Here is a 27,660-nt window from a genome sequence, read left to right on the forward strand (position 1 = left end):
AAAATCCCATGGACAGCAGAGCCTGGTAGGCTACTGTCCATGGGATCGCAAAGAGTCAGACGCGACTTCACTTCACCTGTGAATAGGCTTCCCTGGCGGCTCAGATGGTAAAGAAGTTCAGAAGACCTGAGTTCAGTCCCTGGGTTGGAAAGATCCCTAGAGAAGATAATGGCTACCCACTCCAGTATTCTTTGAACAGAGTATTCCATGGGGTTGCAGAGAGTCAAACAAGAGTACACAGCTGGACAACTGACATTTTCACCTGTGAATGGTTGCAACAAAGAGATTAACATATTCCCACCATAAGGTTGGCCATTCTAGGAGAGATTTGCAAGAAAACGGTCTTCTTACTTTACTTCCTCAACTCCTCTCCATCTCTGTTCTATGAAAGAATCTGGCATACAGACCCTGACAAGATGGTTATTTCGAGACATTAATTTGCCATCTTCTTGGTCACTCATATTCCTTGCCTCAACATCTTGTCTCCAATCTATTGGCCTGTCGTGTAGTGAGCAGATGTCAATGTTCATTGCAGCACTATTTACAATAGCCAAGACATGGAAACAGCCTGAATGTCCACTGACAGAAGAATGGATAAAGAAGATGCAATATCTATACACAATGGACTATTACTCAGCCATTAAACAGAATGAAATAATGTCATTTACAGCAACAAGGATGGGCCTAGAGATTTTCATATTAAGCAAAGTTAAGTCAGACAAAGAGAAATATCATACATTATCACTTATATGTGGAATCTAAAAAATGATATAAATGAACTTATTTACAAAACAGAAATAGACTCACAGACCTAAAACACAAACTTATGATTACCAAAAGGGAAAGAAAGGTGGGGGCAGGGATAAATTAGGAGGTTGGGATTAACATTTCCACACTTCTATAAATAATAAACAAGCACCGACTGTATAGCACAGAGAACTCTACTCAATACTCTGTAATGACCTATATGGGAAAATAATCTGAAATAGAACAGATATATGTATATGTATAACGAAATCTCTGCAGTATATGTGACACTAAAACATTGTAAATCAACTATACTCCAATGCAAAATTTAAAAATAAAGACAATTATTACATTAAAAAAATAAATTATGTTATGGTTAAAACAAAGCCCTTATTGGTTAGATGTACATTCTGACATCTTTCCAGATGCAGTTCTGTGATGTCTGACAGTTGCTGTGAGGAACCAAGAGGACAGAGTCAACAGGATGCTGGTAACTGTTGAAGTTGGTGACAGGTACATGGGTCCCCATACTCAGGATAGGTACATGGGAGCGCTGTTCATTTTATCATTATCTGCTTTTGAAAATTTTCCTAATGAAAAATCAGGAAGCGTATTTTCATCACGAAAAGGTAGATGTCCATATTCTTTATTACTTTTACCTCTGGAATTCTCTAAATTATGGTCACAGATAGCAAAGAACACCTGGCTCCCTATACCTGTAGCAGCCCCTTTCAGCCACGGACTTACATAAAACAGTGGTGCTGAGTCTATTTCCCAGTACTGAGGGATAAAGAAAATACACCTGCCTCTTAAACCTGGGGGACTCAGAATACAACTGGGTCACGGGGAGAAAAGATCTGCAGAAATAAATGAGAAGCAAGGTTCTTCAGAGAAGAACCTGCAATTTCTTCAACTGGGCAGACCAAACTAATAAAAGCACAGTTCTCTCACTTGCCGCCTACCCTCTTTCCAGTCTCCTTCAACTCTCACCCTGCCTCACACTCTCTCCTTTTCCCTCCCCCTCCCCCACTCACCTCACCCAGCTGGAACAGACCCTTCTGGTCTGACACAGTGATGTCATCGGTCATTACCCAGTGGCTATCTCCTGAAAACCAGAGTTCTGAGTGATAATAGTTTATGGCAAGAGTTTCCAAGACTCTGCTGACCTTCGGTGGGGCCACCTTCTTCAACTCGAAAAAAAGGGCGTCTGCTGATTGAGGAATCAATCATACAAGTGCCCTTGGACACCACCAAGGCTTTGTCTGAGCTGCTCTTAGCCTGTGATGTCTTCTGTCTTCTTTCTAAAACTGTTCTTAATTACATGCATGCTTGTGCATGCACAATTGCTCTGTTTAAACATCCCCACCCCACCCCCTCCAGGAAACTGCCCAATCCCCAAGTCAGAACTTAACAACTCATTTCTCTTCACTCTCACTGAACTTTGTCACTAAAACAACTATAATTTTGTATCCATACTAAGACTCTTCTGAAAGTGAAAAGAGGTGCTGTCACAAATATACCAGAACAACCAGCAAAATCAGGACTGTTCTGAGTAAACCAGGACTCTGTCATCTGACACCTATCTCTAGCACAGCACTCACCTCACTCTGCTTTGATTAGGTATATAAAATGTCTGGCTCCCTGTCTAGATTTTAATCTAGAGAAGTACTTTGCCCTCAGTGCATGCCAGCGTGCATGCTAAGTCACCTCAGTCGTGTCTGACTCTGTCCAGCCCCATGGACTGCAGCCTGTCAGGCTCCTCTATCCATGGGATTCTCTAGGCAAGAATACTGGAGGGTGTTCTTGGTTGCCCAGCCTTCCTCCAGGGAATCTTCCCAACCCAGGGCTCAAACCCACATCTCTTTTGTCTCCTGCATTAGCAGGTGGGTTCTTTACTACTAGTTCCACCTGGGAAGCCCTCAGTAGCTCTCAGTATATGTTTATGGAATAAACCCTTTATCATCTGTCTTAAATTGCTAACTTACATGTTCGTTACAGTGTTTATCCTCAGATTGGTGTGTGTGTGTGGGTGTGTGAGTGTGTGTTGTGTGTGTTGTGTGTATCAACTAATCCTCAAGCACTTTGGGGGAAGAGACAATGTCTTATCTTATATTTCATAGTTTGCTTAGTCAGGGGAAGAGCAAGAATTCAAAAAATGAAAAAGAAAGTTTGACAGCATACCAGTATACATTCATTGACAAAATCAGCAAGTAAGCTATGTATCAGAGATTAACACTTGCAAGAAACAAAGTGCTTTTCGGTGTGCTAAGAAGTGAATTAGGGTCAATGAATGAAGGAAATGAGTATTACATCAGTAGGAAACAAGCCAGGGAGAAGCAGGCCTTCCATAGAAGAGCCTTTATTTGGAACAAAAGTAAATATGGCCAGATCTTACTCTAAATCAATTCTGTGAACTATAGGAATTCCAAAAAAAAAAAAAAAATAGGAATTCAAAAATTATAGTAGTTTAATAGGAGGAAGAGTCTCAAACTCTTGACAGCAGATCCTCTTATAATTTGATTATTAACCCAAATGGAAAAGTGACTCTGGTGGATGGGTTTTATTTTAAAATGATTTCTTCTCTTTTTAGAATGATATCCCTTCTAGGAAAAATGTGGTTCAGAAATATTTTTTGTTCCCAGTGTATTTCTTTTCCAGACTTCTCTGATACCCCTGGGGCAAAGCATTAGCTCTATAACACAGGATGAAGTACTGAATATTTTCATAAGGGGTTCTTCAATCTGTCTCCAACAAGGGACAAAGGGTTGGTCCCTACACAATCCCTAGAAACAACATTTTAGTAGCTTCCAAGTGAGTTGTTTTGTAGATGAGATTTCTTTTCACTCACCTAATTTTAAAACAAAAATAGAACCCTAGAAGGTCTAAATATGTGGCTCTTTCATTAACTGTGTGACCTTAGACTAGCCACCTCCAGAGCTTTATATTTTTATCCAATCAATTAATTTGAATCTCCCTCTTGCCCATAAGAATGTTAATACCACTTGCATTGCTCATCTTCTCTGTTGATGTGAGATGTTTAGCCAGAAGGTGTTCAAATGCAAATCATGGAAGTTCTCAGACCCTCAGATGGAGGAAAGACTTTATTCAGAGATGCAATTCCTGCCTTTGTACAGATTCCAGGTTCACTGCCATTCACGAGTGCAGTTAAGCCCCACATTAGACACGTAGGCTGTCCCAGCATACGACAAGAAGAGCTCACCGCCAGGGAAAGACAGTAGGGTGCTGTGTCCCCGGACTCAGTAATCAGAAGACTACAAGGCCAGGCACTCTCCTGCCAGAGACTGCTTTAGTGTCCAGTTCCCCAAAGAAATGGAAAAAAAACAAGTGGAAAGTTTCAATTTATACAATACAAAATACAAGGACCTACATCCAGATGGCAGAACCCTTTCAGGTCACTCTTTCAAGCCCAACCCACATCAGTCCATTGTAGAGGCCCGAAAACGATACCAATCCCTCCCAGCCCAATTTACCTTGATGAGACAAACACAGACATCCACCTGTGAGTAAGCACTGAGGCTTACTTCTAAGTGGCCAGGTTATTTGGACTCAGCCAGAGTGCACGTGTGTATATGTGCGTGTGTGCATACATGTGAGAAAGGGAGACAGAAAGGGTGCTGCTTGGACAGAGACAGGTAGCTAATTTGTGAGATGGTAACATTTGTTTATTCACTTTTTTTAAATCAAAAATTTACTGAGCTTCTCCTTTGTATATGTAAGGCACTCTAATAAGTACTAAAAAGAGCAAGGCAGACACAATCAGTCCTCAGGGAATTTACAGCCTATGGGGCAATCAAACAGACAATTATAGTAGACTGTGATAAACAAGAGAGACCCAGAATCAAATAGATGTATGGTAACACACACAGGTGGCAGATATAAATAGTAGCAGACACATAAATCAATGCAAATCCATCCTATAACTCCTAGCTTCAGCCTCCAAAGAAATGTCCCTAGACTTAACTCAAGATGTGTCGTACCTTGAATTGCCCTTCCCAGTTACCCAGTTCTAATCTTTTAGGGAGGAGGAATATAAACCCAAAACTACTGAGCTGCCAAGGGAAAATAAAGAATCCTATACTTAGTGCAGTGGTTTGGCGAAGAGTACAGACTTTCGAACTAAATCGGCCTGGGTTCAAATACTTACTCTGTCACATTGCACTAGGTTGAATTATACGAAAGTGCAGATATTCAACCTTTTTTTTTTTTCTATGATTTCACATAGTTCCACAGAGTTCATCCTCTATATTCTAAGCAAATTATTTAACCTAAGCTGTAGTTTCTTCAGGTTCTTATAATCACCAACTTTCAGGGATACAGTGAAAATTAAATGAAAAGATGTAAATAAAAATACTTCATATAATAGGTGTTCAATAAATATTAGTTTCCCCAAAGGTAGTAAAATGTATGAATCATAAGGAGATTTCTGGTGAACTCTGAATTTAGAAACTCAAGAAAGAAAGATTAAAATTAGGCTAAATGATAAAATGATAGATTAAAATTTTGGATTTTGATGTGGGGGAGGTTGTGTGTTGGGAGAGGGGCAGGGGACATATGAGAATTCTCTGTGCCTTCTGTTCAGTTTTGCTGTGAACCTAAAACTGCCCTAAAAAAAAATAAAATTAATCTTAAAATATGGGGAAAGATATGAAGTGTCCTGGGCATGCTTTATTTAGACTCTGAACTCAGAGGTCCCAATATACACACTGCCTTGGTGTTCACAATGATCTCCAACTTAAAACTCTTCTTAGTCCCTCTGTTAAAATCTTGGTCGAGTCCCAGAAGCCTCTGTTGATCTGGCCCAACTGAGCTAGCAAGTGAGAAAACATCTATATAAATACCAGTGATCTCAGTAAGTCTCTCCCCGTCCCCAGCACATTCCTTAGCAGGACGAACCTCTCCCTCTCAACCGGAGCCTTTCTGTTCACAAATAGGACTGGCTGGGCCTAATTTAGAAAAGTGCAGGCCTCTTATGAAAGTCAGGGGTGAGGCTGGAGCCCCTGCAATCCCAGGACACCTTGTGTGGAGACAGGAACCCGGCCTCACAGAAGGTGCTGAAAGGGGTGCTCAGAATGACTAGTTTCCATCAGCTGTTTAGAAACTGGAGTTCAGAGGAGCCATCTTGTGCTTTAATTTCCCTTTGGGCAGCAGGTATAGAAGTGGGATAAGTGGAAATTTACTTTGAAGTTATAAAGCATAAAAAATATATTAATTCTTCTGCAGATAAGTTGGTGTATAAACTTTGGCCTCCTAAATATTTTAAAATTCTCTGTGGCACCTAACATGACCTGACATTTATCCCAAAATTCAGCTCTCAGTTCTAGATTGACACTTGCTTTGATCTACTTTCCAAAAAAATAATGCCACTCATTGGTGTTCTGCAAAATCCAGGACAGTTTTTCTTACACTGAAACTTACACTACAAAATGGGATCTAAGTTCTAACACTTGGCAGTCACTGCTCCCTTGGACGCCTAGCTGTGTTCTGAAGTCCTAGTATCAGGCAACTCCTCCGAAGTTATATCTGTGCCTGAGACCAGAGAGAAATTTAGGCTGAAGATGCTAAGCTGTGTCATCCATGATGGCAGTTATTGAACACTTCAGGTGTGCCTACTCTAAAATGAGATGTGCCATAAGGATTTCAAAGACTTAATACAACACTGGATTGCAAAGACTAACTGCAACAAAAGAATACAGAATCTTAATAATTTTTAATGCTGATTTCATGTTGAAATGATATTTTGACTATGTTCTTAACATTAACTGACTTAATGTGGCCACTAGAAAATTTTAAATCACATCTGTGGCTTACGTTAAATTTCTCTTGGACAGTGCAGCTCTAAAAATGTTAGGAAAAAAAGAGGCACTAGTGCATTAAATGCAGGACATGTCCTACTAGCGTGGATGACCACAATTAATCCCATGGTCTAAGAGTAAATGAGGACATGTCCTACTAGCGTGGATGACCACAATTAATCCCATGATCTAAGAGTAAATGAGGACATGTCCTACTAGCGTGGATGACCACAATTAATCCCATGGTCTAAGAGTAAATGAGGACATGTCCTACTAGCATGGATGACCACAATTAATCCCATGGTCTAAGAGTACCTGTATGAATTTTTTGCGCTTGTGGTATTCATCAATCAGGGCTTCCCAGGTGGCTCAGTGGTAAAGAATCCACCTGCCAATGCAGGAATTGTGGGTTCAGTCCCTGGGTGAGGAAGATCCCCTGAAGGATGAAATGGCAACCCACTTCAGTATTCTTGCCTGAAAAAATCCCATGGACAGAGGAGCTGGACAGGTTATTGTCTATGGGGTCACAAGAGAGTCAGACATGACTTAGTGACTAAACACCAACAACATGATATTCATCAATCAACAAAATACAGAAGTGACTCTAACTAATTATAAATGGACCAAAATTATTTAGAGGGTGATAACAGGCACCACACTGAAGGACTGAGATCACAATACTACTCAAATTATGCTCAGACACTAAACTGCCAGTGTCGGGGGGCAGGGACTCCCTCTATCTTCTCACCACTTTATCCCCATTACTAGCATGATGCCCACACACAGAAGTGCCCAAACATGGAAGATAATTATATATTTATCAAATGAATGGGTACTGTTAAAAATAGAAACATAACTCAGTCTTCAAACAATTCTCACTGTAAAGAATTTTCTCTGAACTGTTTCTTTTCTCTATTTGTTCACTTCCTACTTCTGCTAACCGTTCTCCCGGAGAGATTTCTGAGTTCCAGGAAGAGTTGGAGATTCACCTGGAGTACTCCAAAGCCAGTCTATGGGCTCTCTGGTGGAGGAGACAGCCAAGGATGGAAAGAAGGTCTCCTCTTTCACCTGTGAAGATGAGCCTTTTTGCAGCTTCCAGGGTGTTTGCAATCAATCAACACAAACTTTCTGAGTCTCGATTATGGGCTCAACAATGTTGAAGAGAATGTTGAACGCAATAGAGTAAGTTGGAGATCAATCCAACCCATAAAGTGTTTATAATCTAGAAGGAGAGATAAAAAATGCATACACAGAAAGATAATTGCCAGCCAGGGGTTAAACACATGTGCCAAATTATGTATCTAAACTCCAATGTCTAAAAGAGTGCAAAGAGTAAAAGATGGTTTCAGGCAGTGGTGATGAGGAAAGGTCCACCTGGGAAAGTGGAATCTAAGTTGGACTCTGAAACCTGAGTAGGGTTTGAATAAGCAGAGAAAAAGGATACAGGTATTCCAGGTGTGAACAAGGATGTATCAGCAGGAATTGACACACGTGAGGGAGACTGAATCACTCTAGGAACATGTCTTAAAATACCTAGTGAGAGAATAATGCTTGCTTCCTACTTCACTGAGAATATTGAAGTTACTAGAAGAAAACCCTTGACAGTCTCCTACCATCATATCTATCCATCTACCAGCATCTGTTCTCACAAACTTTCTGCTTGTGGCCACAGGTCAGCTAGCCAAGCTCCTATCTAAAGCCAAACCTTCCACTTAAGCATTAGGTCCCATTCTCTCTACTTCTCAAAAACAATATCCAGAAAGTCTTCTCCATCAATATTTTACTTTGTATAGGAAAATTCTATTGGTATACAACATGCTATTATTATTCATCTATCTTTTAAAAAGTCTTCTATGGACTCTTCACCCTTGTCACTGTTCCATTTCTTTGCTCTCCTTTGCAACAAAACTCAACACAATCAGTCATACTCATTGACTCCAATTCCTCTCCTGCCATTTTTTTGTTAAACTGACTGCAGTCAGGCTTTTGCCTCTACCACTCTACGAAAACATTCATGTTGCAAAATCCAAAGGTCAATTCTTAGTCATCATGCACTTGAGCAATGAGCAGCACTTCAAAAGGTTGATCCCTCTCTCTTCCACTGTATGTTCTCTTTACTTGGCTTCTGGGATCTACACTCTGTGGGTTTTCTTCCCACTTCACCAGTTACATATTCTCCATTTCCTTTGCTGATGCTTCCTCCTCTCCTCAAACTATCAACATAATCTGGGGCTTAGTCTTTGATCCTTTTATCTTCTGCATTGGTAGATCTAACTCCCTTAGCAATCTGTACAGTTAAAAAGGAGTAAACTACTGACACAAATAACATGGATGAACATCAGAATCATTATGCTCAGTGCAAGAAGCCCAACTCTAGACTCTATGATTCTACTCCTACAAAATTCTAGAATAGAGAAAAACTAAGCTGTAGACAGAAAGCAGATCAATGGTTTTCAGCAGTCCAAGATGTAAAACAACTAGCACCAGTGGGACACACGGCAACTTTAGAGGGGGATGGAGATGTTTCAGTTCTGGGGTAATTGTTACATGGGTGTATATATTTGTTAAAATTCAAACTGTACACTTTATTAAGTTGATTTAAACAAAAAGATGAAAGGAAAACAGAACTGATAAAGGATATGGCCATGCAAATAGCCAAATACAAAGGGTGAGTAAGGAGCTCAGCACCAGGACCACCAGTGAGGTGGAGGCACTGCCTCAGGTCAGCCTTAAGGGCTGTAAATGCTTCAACTGTAAAACACAGGCATAAATCTTCCTCCATTGGTCATTCTTGTGTTTATTGACTCCCCATCCCATCTCATATCTGTAAAACAAAGTCACAAAAAGGTATGGAAGGATCACGTGGTGGACAGACTCTAACAGGGCTCCCCATGATCCCTGCCTTCATGTTCATGCTTTTGTGTAATCCCCACCCCTCGAAGTTTGGCAGGGTGTATAACTTGCTTTCAACCAATAGCATACGGCAAAGGTGACTGACTTCCCCTAGAGCTTCTCCTTGCTGACTTGATGAAGTAAGCAAACATGTGGGGAAAGTCCACATGGCAAGGAACAATACAAGGCTTCAAAGAACTGTGGGCAGCTCTAGCCAAGATCCAGCAAGAAGTCTGAGCCCTTAATCCTACAAGGAAATAAATTCTGCCAACAACTCGAGTGAGCTCAGAGGCAGATTCTTCCCTAGTCAAGCCTCCAGATGAGAATTCAGACTGGCCAGTTCTTTGATTGTAGCCTAGTGAAGCCCTAAGCAGGCAAGTTGGCTAAACTGTGCGTGAGGACTTCCCTGGTGGCCCAGTGGCTAAGACTCCATGCTCCCAATGCAGGGGACCCAAGTTCCATCCCTGGTCACGGAACAAGATCCTGCATGCCGCTATAACTAAGACCCAGTGCAGCCAAATAAATATTAAAAAAAAAAAAAAAAAAGCTGTGCCTGAACTACTGACTCATGTAAACTGTGAAATAATAAATATGTATATGTTTTAAAAATCAATTTCTAAATGTGGCCTCTCCTGACCACACTTTAATGCTGTAATCTGCCCTCTACTCTTATGCTTTTTAACTCCCGTATTCTACTTTTACCCCACCATGAGAACTTGTCACTTTCTAGCATTCTACGTGTGTTATTTAAGATTTATTATTTATTGTCTGTTTCCTCACAGTAGAATATAAATTCCATGAGGGCAGAAATGCTAATCTGTTTTGTTCATTTACATGTAAATATATACATATACATATATACACACAAACTGTATATATTAATATAAATATATTCCAATCACCTCCCGTAGCGCCTGGAACATAGCAGGTATTCCTAAATATTTTCAAATGAATGAGGACTAATGCTTAGATTTCAACTAGGACCAAGTATTCTTATTCTTGCAGAGACATAGCATAGCTAATCACTGTCACATACCGAGGCTTCTAAAATTTACTCTTAGGTGACCTCTGAGTCTGATCTTCTTCAAATTAAAAATCCCAATTCCACTGCCCTATTATCATAAGCCTAATTTTTTATTTTTTAAGTTTGACTATTTCCCAATTTCCTCTGAATTTCTGGAGGTCTATACCAGGCAGCTCAAGTCTGATAGGGCAGTGTACGGGGATAAGGACAGCCCAGTTTCTATTATGTTCCACATGGCAATTGGTACCTGTTTAGCAAGTAAAACAAGGTCAATGCCACCTTTTAGGGCAGACACATCAATGAGACAATGCCACCACTTCCTGCCACAATCGTAGTGAAAAGCACCATGAACATGGATAGCATTTCACCAGAGATCTTTCTTTTCTCTTTAGTTAGACCTTAATACAATGTAGAGTTATTCACCAAAAAAAAAAAAAATCATTTACATTTGAATGAGTAACTAACTTTAGATTCTAAAGGATGTGCCAAGACCTTGCTTATTAACTGAATTTAGGCCATGCAGCTGCTAGGATATCAGGTATACTCCCCTGAGGTTATTAATGGCAAATTTGGTCCTGTGAAAACGGGACAAGACACTAACTTCATAGGGCTATTATGCAGTTGGGATTAAATATATGTAAAGTGCATAGCATAGTGGCTGATGCATAGTAAATACTAAATAGACTCCCTCCTCCATAGGGTTTAAAGCAAAGCATTTAGCATTTATTTTCTATGTGTATGCAGGTAGACGTAAGAGTTGGGTCCCTGGTTGAGAAGATCCCCTGGAGGAGGACACAGCAACCCACTCTAGTATTCTTGCCTGGAGAATCCCTATGGACAAACGAGCCTGGCAGGCTACAATCCATGAGGTCACAAGGAGTCGGACATGACTGAGCAACTAAGCACAGCCTATCAAGACCCTTAGACACTGGTGACATACTTGGACACCTTGAAGAAGTAGGGAGAACAGGAGAGGAACGAGGGAAGAGAGAATTAGGAAGTGAGCCCTGAGCGTCAAAGGAAGGTAGAGAAGGCATGAGGTGGTGTTCTAACTGATCATCACCCTCCACCGGCAGCAGTTCAGGCAAGCCCCCAAGTGACTCCTACAAACCAAGCTTTCCATAGCTTAAGGAACCTCTCTACTCTCACCCCCAGCTTTGGAGAGACTGACAGGGAACAGTACTACTATTCTGACTCCGAGTTCTCTGAGTCTTCAAATGGTTTGGCAGCAACCTGAGTTTCTCCATAATCTCATAGCTTGGAAGGGATGGGAGAGAAAATTAAGACTTCAATGGATACTGCTTCCTGCCTCTAAGGGTTCTCCTCCTCCAAGCCCCAGAGGTCCAGCACCATTGTTTGAGTTCTGTGCCAGGAAGACTCTAGGATCCAGCTCTGGACTCTGCTGCTCCTGACTGTAAAACAGAGTGATGGCAACACATCATGACATCAATTGAGTTGTGCTGGGTGGGAAGGACAAGGGTTATGTTTGTACGGAGCTTGACTAGAGAGAATCGGGATAGAGGAGTCTGATGGGAGTATGTCTCGGAGTGGCATGTCACCTATGACACCTCAGGAAGAAGCTCTGAAATCTATCAAAGAAAAGTGACCCAGAAGGACTAGCCTACTTCAGGCATTCAGACAGTGCCCAGAACCTCTTTTGGTAGCTCCAGGTCATGGTGTTTATGCTGACAGCCTCACTCCACCCACCCCAGGGCCTCAGAGGAGGGCTTCCTCCTCAAGCCTCCATCCATGTGGCTAAGGCTCTGTGTACAGAAAGAGGTAGAATCCTGCCCTGCATGCCAGTGGGACCTTATATGAGGGTGAGAGATGAAAAGCTGGCGTGACAAGGCAGCCGGTGCCTTTCATTCACTCCCAACCTCTTGGAGCCAAGTTTCCAAATAACAGGGATGATAACTGCCCAGTGCAGCCCAAAGTCTTTTCTAAAGTTGCCTGGCGAAGAGCCAACTGACTATTACTTAGCTCTCTACAGAACAGCATGTACCAAGCCAGATTGCTGTCTTTCAGTGTGTGGGTGGATTAGCTGCTACCTAACATGATAGGGTAGGCCCCTTTCCAGTTTGCACCAGCCCCCTGCTCAGTACCTTCTCCATGGTCAACAGAGCCTCATTTCTCTGGGAGGCTGAATTTGCTTAGATGAGATGGCAGGGGCCAGAGGAGGAAGCATAACCCACTGCCTCCTGCCGTCAAAGTTCCCAATGGCTTTTGGAAACATATAATAATGAAATGCCTCCAGAAGGGGTATGTAGGCTGAATAACTAAATATTTTCTTTTGATAGCAGGCACAGGATACAGAATCAATTATCAGTGAAGAACTCTTGCTTCTGCTGTATATACTCTATTTTAGGCCAGTAATATAAAAGGAAAGAAAGTCTAAACTTCTGATAAGCATATAGATTCCTTGAGCTTTTGCTGAAGGCCAAGAAAGTCATTGCAAGTGCCTGAACAGGAAGCAAGGCCTCATGGATTCTAGGTTCAACCTGATGGTTAAGTTGCTGTGTGATCTTAGGCAAGTTACTTTACCATTCTGGGCCTCAGCCTCATTACATTTAAAATAAAAGATTTATTCATTTGGGAAAGCTGTTGTTGTTGTCCAGTTGCTAAGTCATGTCCAACTCTTTGCAACCCCATGACTAGAACATGCCAGGCTTCCCTGTCCTTTACTATCTCCTGGAGTTTGTTCAAACTCAAGTCCACTGAGTCAGAGATGCCATCCAACCATCTCATCCTGTGTCACCCCCTTCTCCTCCTGCCCTCAAAGTAAATACAGTATATAGGAACTCTATATTTTTGCAACTATTCTGTATGTCTAAAGTTATTTTAAAATAAAAAGCCTTCCTAAAATGTGAAGGGGGTTATCTCCAGGATCTTTTACAACTCTAAACTGTGATTCTATGTTCTTATTTATCTCCCTTCAAGTGAAAGTAATTTTCCAGCTTTCCAAATATATACCAAAGCAGAATTTTCAGATCCACTCACTACCACAGACAAGATGTTAAGTAACCCAAGCACAAACCTATTTTCTGCTTTTAACATATTCTGGGCAAAAACTGAATTCTCCAAAAGCATATTAAAAACATTCCATCCATATCCTCTTTGTTCTTGCAAACAAATTCATCCAGTTGGGAAAAGCTGTTTCTGGCAGTCCATGATTACTGAATCTCAATTTTTCCCTAGCAACTGGGCTAATTATAACTGCAGCTACCTGGTAACAGCACTAGGTTTTCCTGACATTGGCTGGCAGTCTTAAAGCCATCTCAGTTCTACTGGCACCTTACTTCCTGAGTCAGCATCAGGGGGACTGGGAGAAGGGAAGTGGCTATCTTAGCTAGGGTGAGAGTATCCAAAGATTTGGCTGCTCAAAATCACAGAACTGCAGAGCTGGGAGAGATGTCAGTGTCAATCCCAGTCTGGCCCACACATTTTATACATTAAGAACCAAAGACCCAGAAAAAGCAACTTGTCAAAGCCAGAAACCTGGCTGTCTTCTTGGTTCCTTTCCCTCCACTCTCTTCCATTACCAAGTCCTACAGATATTTTACCTCCCAAACATTTCACAGACCAGCTCCCTCCCCTCCATTCCTACTGCCACGGCCTTCATCTAGGCCCACATCATCTCTTGGTTGGTCTCTCTGTTCTCCTGACTTCCTGCCATATCATCCTTGAATCCATCTTCCTCTCCCACCAGAAGGATCTAGCATGTTTCCTGCTTAAGTATGGAGTCCTGCCCCAAGGCCACAGGTGCGAGGCCTTGTACCAAGGCCACAGAACCAGAGCCCAGAGCCAAGGTCACCTCTGAAGCTGACTGAGCCCTCTGTAACTGTTGCCAAAAGCCCTGGTGATCAGCAGGCTTCCTGACTCCAAATTAGGCAAAAATGCCCACTCCAGTAGTCATCCAGTAGTGCCCTAACCAATCACCTAATGCCAACCTTCCAGCAGGAATTTTGTCCAGAGGCTACAAAAACTGCCTACTAACCTATGAAAAGCATCGACTTTCCCTGATCTGTCAGGAGGTTGGCCCGCTGTGATCGCAGTGCCCACATTATCTCTGCTCTTTGTTCTTAATAAACTCACTCCCTTCTGAACTGCTCTGTGTCTGGAAATTCTTTTCCAACCCACTTTTGGACTGTCTCAACATTAAGGCCCATAAATGACTTCCTACCTGCTCTCCTCAGGATGAAGTCTACAGTCTTTAAAGCAGCACAAAGGATTATGTCCATCATACCCTTCAGCCTCATTGTACGTTGAGAACTCGAATTTAGCAACAAAAGACCACTTAGAATTCTCCATACACACACATACTATGTGGTTTCTTGTCTTTAAGCTTTTGCTTCTTTGCTTTTACCACCTCCTCTCTCCCACTGACTAACCAATGCTTACTCTCCTTTGAAGACAAAGCTCAGGGGTCCTCAATGAATCCTTTGTAGATTTTCCTTCAGTCTATTCTATTCAGCTGGGTTAGAGAGGCCTCATTTGAGTTCTTTATACTCATACGATCTCTATCACTGCCTCCTATCAGACTCTGTTATCACTTGTGTCTTATGCATGTTTGAAGCCCCAACTTCTAGCACAGTACTTGGAATATAGTAGGTGCCAAAATAATGTTTATTAATGCATGAATGGATGAATCCAAAGCTCCCATTATCTGTCTCCTGCTTACCTTTCCAGTCTCATCTTAAACCACCACAAGTTCTATTCATATTGAAAGATCTGAAGTGTGCTAAGCATGCAATGCTTTTTCATGCTTTCAGAGTGTTAGTCGCTCAGTCATGTCTGACTCTTTGCAACTCTGCCAGGCTATAGCCCACCAGGCTCCCCTGAGTATGGGATTTTCCAGGCAAGAATACTGGAGTGGGTTGCCATTTCCTTCTTCAGGGGATCTTCCCAATCCAGGGATCAAACCCAGTTCTCCCAAATTGCAGGCAGACTCTTTACTGTCTGAGCCACCAATCCCCTTTTTAAACTTCTATGCCCTTGTAAATACTGTTTCTTCTGCCTGAAATGCTTTATCCCATTCCTTGTTCTATTATTTCTTACGATTCAATGCAAACTTCACATGCTTGGCAAGGACTTTCTTGGAGAAATTAATTATCATCCTTAGTATTATAGAACAATTGGTACATACCTCTATGGTAGCCCTTATTATACCATTTTTATGTATTTATTGATAACTTTCTCCACCAGTACTTAGCATAGTAGCACTGGCATACAGTAGTCAGTAGATATTTGAAATCCTGAACGAATGTGTACAGACATGAGTAAATGAATGGCTAAGGTGATAATATAAACAAAGTAAACATTTGAGATGGGAATTTAAAATGTCTATTTTTTCAACTATATCATGCTGCTTTTATCAGTGTGTAAACATGAATACACATAGCTAAGAAGAAGTGGCTTCGTGATAAGATCATGTAGAAGTATAAATTATATGGACATAGTTAAGAAGCTAGTTGAAAGTGGTTTAAAATTAAATGAGGCTTCAGATTTAGTTTTAGATTTGTTTCCTAGTGGTTGAAAGAATAAGTCTTAAATATTCAAAGGAACAAAATTTCTCTTCCCAAAACTCTTCAAAGTATTATGACATCTAATTAAGAGCTCTTAAAAATGAGAAGAGTTGTGTTATGCAAACCAGGGGAAAAAGTTATTTTTGTTAGGGATTTCACAAAATTTTAAAGGGACTGTGACAATTATGGGAGAGTTGCTTTTAAAAAATTAAGTGGAAAATATACTTAATATAAAACTTGCTATTTTAACCATTTTTAAGCATACAGTTCAGTGACATTAAATACATTAATACTGTATAACCAACCATCTCCAGAACTTTTCCCCCGGGTTTATATCCATTAAACAATAAACCCCCAATTCCCTACCTCCCCACAGTCCCTGGCAACCACCATTCTCTGTCTCTATGAATCTGACTGCTCTGGGTCCTACAATAAGTAAAATCATATATTTATCCTTTTGTGACTAGTTTATTTTACTTGGTATAACATCCTTTAAGTTCATTCATGTGTCAGAGCTTCCTTCCTTGGCTAGGCAATATTCCATGGTATGTATACACAACATTTTGTTTATCCATTTATCTGTCAATGGATATTTAGGTTGCTTTTACCTTTTGGCTAATGTGAAAGGTGCTGCTATGAATGTGGATGTACAAAGATCTGTTCAAGTCCCTACTTTCACTTACTTTGGGTATATACCTAGAATTGGAATCGCTGCATCATATAATAATTCTATGTTCAATTTTTTGAAAAACTGTCACACTGTTTTCCACAGTAGTGACACCATTTCCCATTCCCAAGCAGCTATACACAGGGTTCCCACTTTCTCCACATCCTGACCAACACATGCTATTTTCTGTCTCTGTTTGGTTTTTACCAAAGCCATTTTAAAGGGGGTGAAGTTTTAAAAATTTTAACCAAAAACAAAAATACTGGTTACAACTATTTAATGAATGAAGTCTCCCTAATTTCTTCCTACTTCTACTCCCTCAAAGAGGAAATCACAAGCAAGGCTTCAAGAACCTCAGAAAGCAGAGAGTGAGGAGTCAGCACACACAGACTGTGTTCATACCAGACTTCTACAGAAGTGTTTAAAAATAGTTTGGCCAAAGTAGCCCTTATTTCTCTCTCTTTATTCACCTTTCCCCCTTCCTTACTATACGTATTTCTTAAAGTTCACATAAGTAAAATACAGGGGGAAAAAACTTAGCAGCTGACTGAACAAGGTATCCAACTATAAAAAGAAGACAGAGTCAGCTCTGTTAAATATAAGAAAACCACTCACTCTGCAACAGCAGCTGCAACAGTCACTTTAGACAGTAATCCGAGAAGGTATACACTCTCCAGGTATGCAGGGTAGCAATAATGCTTTACAGTGTTCGAACATCTAACACATTAAACAAGTCCACATATAGGGAGCAGGGCAGGACAGGAATTCATGCCTCCCTCTTAGGAAACAAGTTTCAATGAAGTTAAGAACCAGGCCAAGGAGATGTAGTGGGAGAAAGGTGGAGTCAGAATTCAAGTATTCTGAGTCTAAAACTTCTGTCCCTACATTTTTATATCCCTCAAAGATACTTGTCTTTCTGTAATCACCTTCCATTGGTTCAAGTCAAGGTTCCTAAATTATATGGCCTGATGGAGCTCCTTGGGACTTCACTGAACTTTTGGGGGCCTAGTCTGTACGTACACTATTACTCATCACATTTCCCAAAACCTAAAGACATCATGTTAGGACCAAAGAAAATTAGTCATTGAGCCAAAAAGAAATCCAATAAAGACAGTAAATCTTGAGATTCTCATATAAGGAAAAAAAGTATCACTATGTGGGCTGATTGACTGGAGACCAAACCAGTCAATCCTAAAGGAAGTCAACCCTGAATATTCATTGGAAGGATTGTTGCTGAAGCTGAGGCTCCAATACTTTGGCCACCTGGTGCAAAGAACCAACTCACTGGAAAAGACCCTGATGCTGGGAAAGATTGAGGGCAGGAGGAGAAGGGGACGACAGAGGATGAGATGGTTGGATGGCATCACCGACTCAATGGACATGAGTTTGAGCAAACTTCGGGAGATGGGGAAGGACAGGGAAGTCTGGTGTATTGCAGTCCATGAGGTCACAAAGAGTCGGAAACGACTGAGGACTGAACAGTAACAACAAATGTGGGGTGATGGATGTGAACTAGATTTACTGTGGTGATCATCTCATGATATATATGTGTGTGTATATATATCTATCTATATATATAGGATTGTTATGTTGTACACCTGAAACTAATGCAATGTTAATTATATCTCCATTAAAAAGAAACATAGGTCTTAAAAAATAAACTAAATAAGCTGAATTTAGAACCAGGCCAAACTACAAAGATGATAAAAAATTTTTAATTATAACCAATCATAGTTATAATAATAGTTTCTGTGAAAGCAAAGGACTTTGTATTATGACTAAAATATTTTATTTAAAAACTTAACAAACTCAGCCTTTCTTGTTTCCTGGGTTTTTTTAAAGAAACATTCATATTTGAGGGTGCCAGTAACTTTGCTGCTACAAAGACACTTGGATTACATAGTGTTATTTATACTTGGGCAAACTAAAATGAAGAATTGAGACAAACGGTCCCGAGTCTACTACTGAGGATGAACAAACTGATTTGGAATAAAAAATGGTCCAAATTGAACATGTTCAGTAATTGGACTGATGTGGATAACTTTGCCATCTCTCAGTTTGTCACAGCAGCAGCAAAAATTACATGACGGCTTACTACCGTGTGATAGGCATTGTGCTGATTTCAACTAATAGGCTCATAGGATCCTCCTTCAGACCCTGTAAGATAGAAAGTATTACAACACCCCCTTCAGCAAAGATAAATTCTAGTATTTATATAGCCAGTGGTAGAACCAAGATTTCATCTCAAGTGTGTCTTGTTCCTGACTCTTAGCGACTGCACTCAGTGACGGCAGAAGAGCAGGGATGATAAAAATTTGGTAGGCAAGTAAAGTCAGTGGGCTGTTTTAAAAACCTGGCTGCAGAAATAAGCTATGTATAAATATCAAAGTATTCTCAGGAAAAATATCCAGTCTCAAAAGAAGAGAAACCACAGCTCAAAGAAGTCAGGCAGTTTAAAGCCCACAAAACAAGAGAACACAACTCTTTCAACTCCTATCCTAAAGGCCAAAACCACTTTAACTTCCAACATGAATTATGTCACATTCAACACAGACTCTATTTGGTCCAGGATGATAACATTCAATTTCTAAGCAACAGGATCTGACCTTGTCAGATTTTAAATTCCATTCTTAGAATGGAAACCTTAAGTCTTTTTAAAAATGACCCTGAATAATAATAAATTCAAACAAGCTTAACAAGTAAGTAGTCATCATGTGGCAAAACACAGTGGATGGAGGTTTTAGTGTGCTGTTTGGGGATTGGGTGTTTACCACACAGCAGTGGATTTCATAAATTCCAGGGTTGGGCATATTTCTAGTGGCAGAACACTTGGCTATCATGAGAAGGTGCAGGATTAGATAATCAACAGCAACGAGGAAGTTCGCCAAGATGCCGCCCAGAAATTATTTACCAGAGCAGCTGCAGTTCAGAAATGCTAACACGCCAGTCTCCCTGGGAGTGGGCCATGCTCAGCTGTAGACCACTTACAGTTTTCTGACTTGACTTTGCTTCAGAATCAGGAGCTCTGTGTACTGCAATGATCTCTCCCTTCGGTGCTTTAGATATTGTCTACCCCACACTCTAAACCTACAATTAATATATGCAACCATGAGGGGGCGGTGGCATCTAATCATGTAGGTACATGCCCCAGTTGTTCTGTGCTGAGGGTACACAGCCTCCTCCTGTGTGTCTAGTCATTTACAAAAGTTAAAGGTAGTTTAACTTAAACACTCAACAAACAGTAGCCAGTCTCACAGAACCAATTCTTATGTTTAATTTAATACTATTTTATTTCTTAATTCTCTGAACAGCTTGAAAGAGAGAAACCCTTAACTCCTTTTACATTTACTTGCCTTGAAGTTGATACTTTTAGGTTTTTATATAACTAACTCTTACAACTTCTCTTAAAATTAAACAGCCTTGTAGCTTCCTTTACAATTAAGAATTGTGTATATCTACTTCAGTCTCTCCCTCAATTAGCTACATAAAGGAGGACTTACTACTTGGAAAGAGAAAGACAGAACCCTCTCTCTAGTCCTTTTCTCCTAAAGTTTCTCATACTTCCGTTCCCTATAGTCACCATGGTGAAATGCTTGCTTGTCTCTAAGACAGTATTTTTTACTCTTCAGTACAACTAACTCAAAAGTTTGCCATAGTAAACTATATGTAAAATGACAAAATAATTCCTATTCACAATAGAATTTTCTTACATGTTTCACAAATACTAGTTTTCTTTAAGTGAACCATGCATACAACACCCAAGTTAATTCAGATTAACTTAGTTGAGTATGATTTAATGCTTTTACTATATTCAAAGAAGAGTCCTTTCAACACTAAAGAAAAATCAAGCTAAGTTTAGCCACAGAACAGGGTTCTAAATTCTTATCTGAACTACCTGACTTACCATGTGACGCATCACATATCACTCTCCTTGTCTCTGCCAACATGGCTGCTAATTCATGGTCCTAACCTTGTGGGGTCACACAGGGACTAACACGGTTAAATGGGAAACATTCGCATGGGAATATGTGAGGGTGAGATTAAAAGAACCAAACTGCTTCATTTTTAAATATCATAGTAACTATTACTACTAGTAGGCATACAACTACTGCCCTCTCATATATGCATAATGCGATAAAGTTCACAAAGTGCTTTGATATATCTTATTTAATCATTATGGTGGCTATTTATTCATATTCTCAACCGATAACCTTCAGTGCCTATGGTGCTGTGTATTACTCTTAATGCCAGTTCTGCAGGAACTGGAAGAGGCTCAGAAGGGCTAAGTAACTCACCCAGGTCTCTGGTTGTCCAGGGCTCCTGATTTCTGGTTTTCTAATCCTTTATCCTTCTGTCAAAGTGGAACTCTCCTGATTTCTATCAATCCCTCATCACTACAAAGTGTGATAAGCTAATTTCAACTATGATATTAATGATGATAAAGGCTTTATGTGTTCTGCTTCCCAAATGAGGGCATGTTAACCTAAGCTGTTGGTGCTTCCCAAATAATCACAGCAAAATGGGATGAGTGATCTGACAGGTGAAAGGAATAAGAGGTATGATGAGAAGTGAAAGGAGGGAGTACAGAATACTCAAGTAGGCAGTAGTTGTATGCCTACTAGTAGTAATAGTTATTCGGAGAAGGCAATGGCACCCCACTCCAGTACTCTTGCCTGGAAAATCCCATGGATGGAGGAGCCTGGAAGGCTGCAGTCCACGGGGTCGCTGAGGGTCGGACATGACTGAGCGACTTCACTGTTACTTTTCACTTTCATGCATTGGGGAAGGAAATGGCAACCCACTCCAGTGTTCTTGCCTGGAGAATCCCAGGGATGGGGGAGCCTGGGGGGCTGCCATCTATGGGGTCGCACAGAGTCGGACATGATTGAAGTGACTTAGCAGCAGTAGCAGTAATAGTTATTATGATATTTAAAAACGGAGCAGTTTGGTTCTTTTAATCTCACCCTCCGATATTCCCATGCATGTGTTTCACATTTAACTGTGTTAGTCCCTTTGTGACCCCACAAGGTTTAAGATTCCCCAAACTATATGAGGCCAGCAGCTGCCTGATTACTCTGTTTTTATGACCAAAAAGAGATAGGGCCATTTTTACCACCTGTGTGGGACTCATGGTATTGTGTGCGCGTGCTAAGTTGCTTCAGTCGTGTCCAACTCTTTGCGACCCCATGGACTGTAGCCCCCGAGGCTCCTGTGTCCATGGGATTCTCCAGGCAAGAATACTGAAGTGGGTTGCCATGCCCTCTTCCAGGGGATCTTCCCCATGCAGGGATCAAACCCACGTCTCTTACATTTCCTTAACTGGCAGGCAGATTCTTTACCACTAGCACCACCTGAGAAACCTCATGGCAATACTGGAGTCTAACAAAAGGGTTGTCACTTCTGCATGTGACCATGTTCTCTTACCCCCGGACCATGCTCCCATGCAGCTTCTATAATCATTTTTTTTTGTTTTTGGTTGCACCACATGGTTTGTGGGATATTAGTTCCCCAACCAGGGATGGGAAGCACAGAGTCCTAACCATTGGACCGCCTAACAAGTCACTATAATCTTAATCACACTTCTCCAGGAAAGCAATGGTGCCCTCTCACACAGACCCAAAGTTTCCCTGAAGACTGTCTCCTTAGCTATTGCAGAGCAGAGGGTGAGACTAAATGAGATGAAATGACTCAAGCAGTCACTTGATTCAAGCTAAAAAAAATTCTAAGAAAGGATTTCTCTAAGAAAAATTATCTAAGAAATTGTCCCTTCCTTCTGCCTTGCTTTAGAGACAGTTAGTAGGAAAATTTTCCTTTCTCTGCACAGTGAGCAAATTTATTCACTATTCCTACTCCAAGACAAACACTGCTACTCATGCTCCCCTTCTTCCTCCCTCTGTTACCAACCCTCACTTGGCAATATCCTCCTTGACTACTGGCAGTTCCACCGAGGCACACTCACAAAAGTGAAAGTCGCTTAGTTGTATCCGACTTTTTGCGACTATAGTCCATGGAATTCTCCAGGCCAGATTACTGGAGAAGGGTAGCCTTTCCCTTCTCCAGAGGATCTTCCCAACCCAGGTCTCCTGCACTGAGGGCAGATTCTTTACCAGCTGAGCCACCAGGGAAGCCCACCTCACTATATAGCCACATAAAAGATGAAAGATGAGTCTGATCAATTTCAGGAAAATTCAGGTTAAAACACAGCAATCCAGGAAAGACATAAAATAGGGCTAAATGCCTCAGATTTAGCTGCTCATAATAGTTGAATTTACCAAAGAGTGGTTTGGGTCTCATGGATACCAGTTATTCCTCTGATCCAAAGAATTATCTAGCAGCCTGTAATGCATCCCAACCTTCTTCTCAACAGGACAGGGCACACATAGATAATGATAATATTCATACAGTCTTCTGGTGTGAACAGCTGGAGATTCAGGATCTCTGATAAAGTCAGAGGCCATCAGCTCCAGGTCACTCAGGCCGCTTCAGTTCCTGCTTGCCCAGACACTAAGGAAGCTAAGGAAACTAACATTGTGGCGTGGAAGCTTAATCCTTGTAAACCATAGCCTAACGTCCTCTTACCAAGGTGCTGCCTCACCCTCAACTCAGCCAATCCCCCCAGTCTTCCTTCCCCACCCCACTCATCCATCAATTAAGATGGCCCTCCCTTCCAGGGAAGCTGACATTCCCTCTCACACCCCACCCAAGGCCAACAGGCTGTTCATTCCATCAATACCCTTTCTTCACTCTAAGGTGAACTATTCCGAAAGATGAAAATGCCTAACATTCTGTCCTAGAAATTCATCTGAATAATCTTCAAAAACAAATCATGGATTTAAGGAATAGAAATGTCCTCCATCCCTGCCCTTTCCTCCATGGCATCATTTCCTGCCCCCATGCGCCAGCCAGAGCTAGAAGGCTCCCTGCTCTAAGCAGAGAATGGGACTTAAAAACTACAGCTTCAGTCTTCTCCAGGGGTTGTTTAAAAATGCTGGTTTCTGAGTTCCCCTTCCCTTACTAAATCAGAATCCCTGGGGGTGAGTCAGGAATGTAGCTATACTTATAAAGCAGCTCCCAAGGTGACTGCTCTCCACAGTTCCAGATCAGACTTTGGGAGCCTCTGATTTAATCCCACTCCCTATTTTTACAGAGTAGGAGAGCAGGAAATAAAAGAGGCGAAATGGGTTGTCCAAGGTCAGAAGGCGTGAAGGTGACCACAGCCGGCCCGGAACCGCCTCCCTCGCTCGTTCGCACAGCATGAGGAGGAACATAGGAACAACCCCCAGCATCTTGATGTGTCCTCACTGGCCCCTCGCCGCCCCAGCGGAGTGGCAGCTCCCCCAGCACTCACCCGCTTGTAGATGTCATCCCGGCTGGCCTCATACTTCTGCTGCATGCGCTCCTCCAGGAAGTAGATGCGCAGCTTGAGGCTGAAGTTCTCCTTCTTCAGGTCATTGAGGTGCTGGGACAGAGTGCGATATCCATTAGACATGGTGGGCAACCCATGGGGAGGAGCACGTGCCCGGTTGCCCCCCTCAGCCCAGGAACGTGGTGCAGCTGCACCGCGGCATGAAGCGAGCCGGCGGCCACACTGCGGGGCTACGGCGACATGGCCCTGGCGGCTGGCTGCCTCCCGCACTTGGGCCTGGGCTCGCTGCTCTGGGTGCTGGAGCGCGCCCGCTTTCCTTTTTTACCTCGGGAGATATTTGCGGAATCCCTGACAGAGGAACATGCTGCGTGAACTCAAACACAAGTGGTGTAACCTGACTCCTAGCTAGGACTCGGCTCTCACTCTTGCAGAGTCTCCCAGGCCCAACTGTAAGCAGTTAACAGTTTCTCCTAAAAGACAGGGGGGCTGACCCCCCAGAAGCTCCCAGGAAATGGGGAAGGGGAGTAATTCAAGGTGATGGTGGGATTGCAAGTTTACAAAATGGCCCACAGAATGGTGACCATGTATGGAATATCCCCCGCTTCCTATCAGGTGCAAATCTTCAAGAAGGACTCATCAGAGGGGTTTCTAATTTCCTTTGATATCCAGAGGCTCATCTCTAATCAGTTCCTTCCCAGGTTTTCTCCCTGGACCTTTCAAGCCTTGAGGCAGTTAGAGAAATGACCTTTCTTATCCTGCTCACCTCCCCCTACACCTGCGTGTGTGCATGTGTGTGTACGTGCCTATGCGTGCTCAGTCATGTCTGACTGTCTGCGACCCCATGGCTCCTCTGTCCATGGGATTTCCTAGGCAAGGATACTGGAATAGGTTGCTATTTCCTTCTCCAGGAGATCTTTCCAACCCAGGGATCAAACCTGTGTTTCCTGTACTGGCAGGCAGATTCTTTACCACTGAACTACCACTGGGAAGTCCACACACCTGAGCTACCTCCAAAGAAAGAGGCAATCTTCCAGTTCAGTGAAATCTTTGCACTCTCTACCAGCTACACCAGCTCCAAGAGGCAGGGTCAAAGGCTACTCCCTCTAAGGGATGAGGGAGAAAAAGAGGGTGGGAGGTGATAAAGGGAGGCGTCAGACTGGAGCCCAGAGATTTCACCCAGTCACTAGTTCTTAACTCCAGCACCTGCCAAGTGGAGCCAGGCACTCATCACCAGATCCTGCTCCTAAAGCAATTTAAGATCCTTGAATGACAGCTGCAACATTAGCAGGAAGTATTATTTATACCACACCACACAGGACATTGAAGGTGACTGGGAGACAACTCCACAGCACAGATACCAAACGCAGGTTCTCGGTTGCAATAATACTAGCGTGAAAAAAAAAAAACAACTTAATATTAACATTCAAAGTAAAGAAAACAAAAAGTTTATACTTAATTCAAGTAGTCATTTCCTCTCCACACTACCTGCTCTTCATTCATCTAATTCTTTATACATGATAATTCCAATAAACATCCCCTTTGTACACAGCAGGTGATACGCTGAACAAGAGGGATACAAAGATGAAGACAGTCCCAACCTTCCAAGAGATAGGTGGCCATATAGATATAGATGCATATGTTTTGAGCTTCCCAGGTGGCATGAGTGATAAAGAATCCAACTGCCAATGCAGCAGATGTAAAAGACGTGGGTTAATCCCCTGGAAGATGGCATGGCAACCTACTCCAGTATTCTTGCCTGGAGAATCCCATGGACAGAGGAGCCTGGGGTGCTACAGTTCATAGAGTTACAAAGAATCTAACATGACTTAAGTGGCTTAGCATGCACGTATGCATGTGTTTTACGCTATGGCCTGTGTTATTTAAACTTTTTACACTTCATACTGAAATCCAGTACATGCACACACACACACACAACTGAAGTACAAATTCCCCAAAGTAATGTTAACCAGCACTTTGTGGGATGGATGCACTTTGATATTTTCTATTCCATTTCTCTTTTTGGGAGTGACCCACTGAACTGATTTCAGTTCAGTTCAGTTCAGTCGCTCAGTCGTGTCTGACTCTTTGCAACCCCATGAATCGCAGCACGCCAGGCCTCCCTGTCCATCACCAACTCCCAGAGTTCACTCGGACTCACATCCATCGAGTCAGTGATGCCATCCAGCCATCTCATCCTCTGTCGTCCTCTTCTCCTCCTGCCCCCAATCCCTCCCAGCATCAGAGTCTTTTTCAATGAGTCAACTCTTCGCATGAGGTGGCCAAAGTACTGGAGTTTCAGCTTCAGCATCATTCCCTCCAAAGAAATCCCAGGGCTGATCTCCTTTAGAATGGACTGGTTGGATCTCCTTACAGTCCAAGGGACTCTCAAGAGTCTTCTCCAACACCACACTTCAAAAGCATCAATTCTTCAGCGCTCAGCCTTCTTCACAGTCCAACTCTCACATCCATATGTGACCACAGGAAAAACCATAGCCTTGACTAGACCAACCTTTGTTGGCAAAGTAATGTCTCTGCTTTTGAATATGCTATCTAGGTTGGTCATAACTTTCCTTCCAAGGAGTAAGTGTATTTTAATTTCATGGCTGCAGTCACCATCTGCAGTGATTTTGGAGCCCAAAAATATAAAGTCTGACACTGTTTCCACTGTTTCCCCATCTATTTCCCATGAAGTGATGGGACTGGATGCCACGATCTTCATTTTCTGAATGTTGAGCTAAAGCCAACTTTTTCACTCTCCTCTTTTACTTTCATCAAGAGGCTTTTTAGTTTCTCTTCACTTTCTGCCATAAAGGTGGTGTCATCTGCATATCTGAGGTTGTTGATATTTCTCCCGGCAATCTTGATTCCAGCTTGTATTTCTTCCAGTCCAGCGTTTCTCATGATGTACTCTGCATATAAGTTAAATAAGCAGGGTGACAATATAAAGCCTTGACGTACTCCTTTTCCTATTTGGAACCAGTCTGTTGTTCCATGTCCAGTTCTAACTGTTGCTTCCTGACCTGCATACAGATTTCTCAAGAGGCAGGTCAGGTGGAATTGATTTCAAGACCTACTAATAAATTTTGTCCTGAAGCTTTGAAAAATACTGAATCTATGGGAACCCAGAAGAAAGAGTGATTCATTTTAACTGGGATGGTGAGAGAAAGAAAGCTTCCACTAGAAGTTGCGTTTGCAATTTGCTTTGAAAGATAAAAAAAGTTGGAGAAAATAAAGTGGACTCAGGAGGCACAATTAGAACTGAGCATTCTCTCAAATCCTGGAGGAGGAAATGGCAACCCACTCCAGTATTCTTGCCTGGGAAATCCCATGGACAGAGGTGGCTGGCAGGCTGCAGTCCATGGGGGCCACAGAGAGATAGACATGACTGAGCATTTTCTCTTGAATGGATATGAATGATAAGCAGCAACACATTTCTTACCTAGACCACTAGTAACTTAAGACAATATAGTCTTCATTTTTTTAAAAATGCACATTTAAAATGCATTTAGCTGTTTCCATTAAATTGGTGCTTTTAGAATAAATGAATGTCATCTAGGCTTAGGTAGAGACAGTGAGGAAGAGAAAAGTCTAAAATTCAAAAAGATCCTTTTTCTGGTTCCAGCTCTGTT

The 27,660-nt window shown here is 41.9% G+C and overlaps 1 protein-coding gene across 9 annotated transcripts in view; it reads right to left on the bottom strand.

Annotated features, from left to right (window-relative positions):
- The window catches only part of PDE4DIP (phosphodiesterase 4D interacting protein), a 238,564-nt gene that overhangs the window by 122,907 nt on the left and 87,997 nt on the right, over nucleotides 1-27,660 (bottom strand). For 7 of the 9 annotated variants that reach the window (XM_070785807.1, XM_070785813.1, XM_070785804.1 and 4 more), the window contains exon 4: nucleotides 24,014-24,124. In XM_070785807.1, the coding sequence (XP_070641908.1) occupies nucleotides 24,014-24,124 (111 nt within the window). Of the gene's footprint in view, nucleotides 1-24,013; nucleotides 24,336-27,660 lie in introns of those variants that run through there. The other 2 variants (XM_019956701.2, XM_019956699.2) reach the window with 1 other exon arrangement.

This window comes from Bos indicus, chromosome 3 (genome assembly GCF_029378745.1).
Source record: "Bos indicus isolate NIAB-ARS_2022 breed Sahiwal x Tharparkar chromosome 3, NIAB-ARS_B.indTharparkar_mat_pri_1.0, whole genome shotgun sequence".
NCBI lineage: Eukaryota > Metazoa > Chordata > Mammalia > Artiodactyla > Bovidae > Bos > Bos indicus.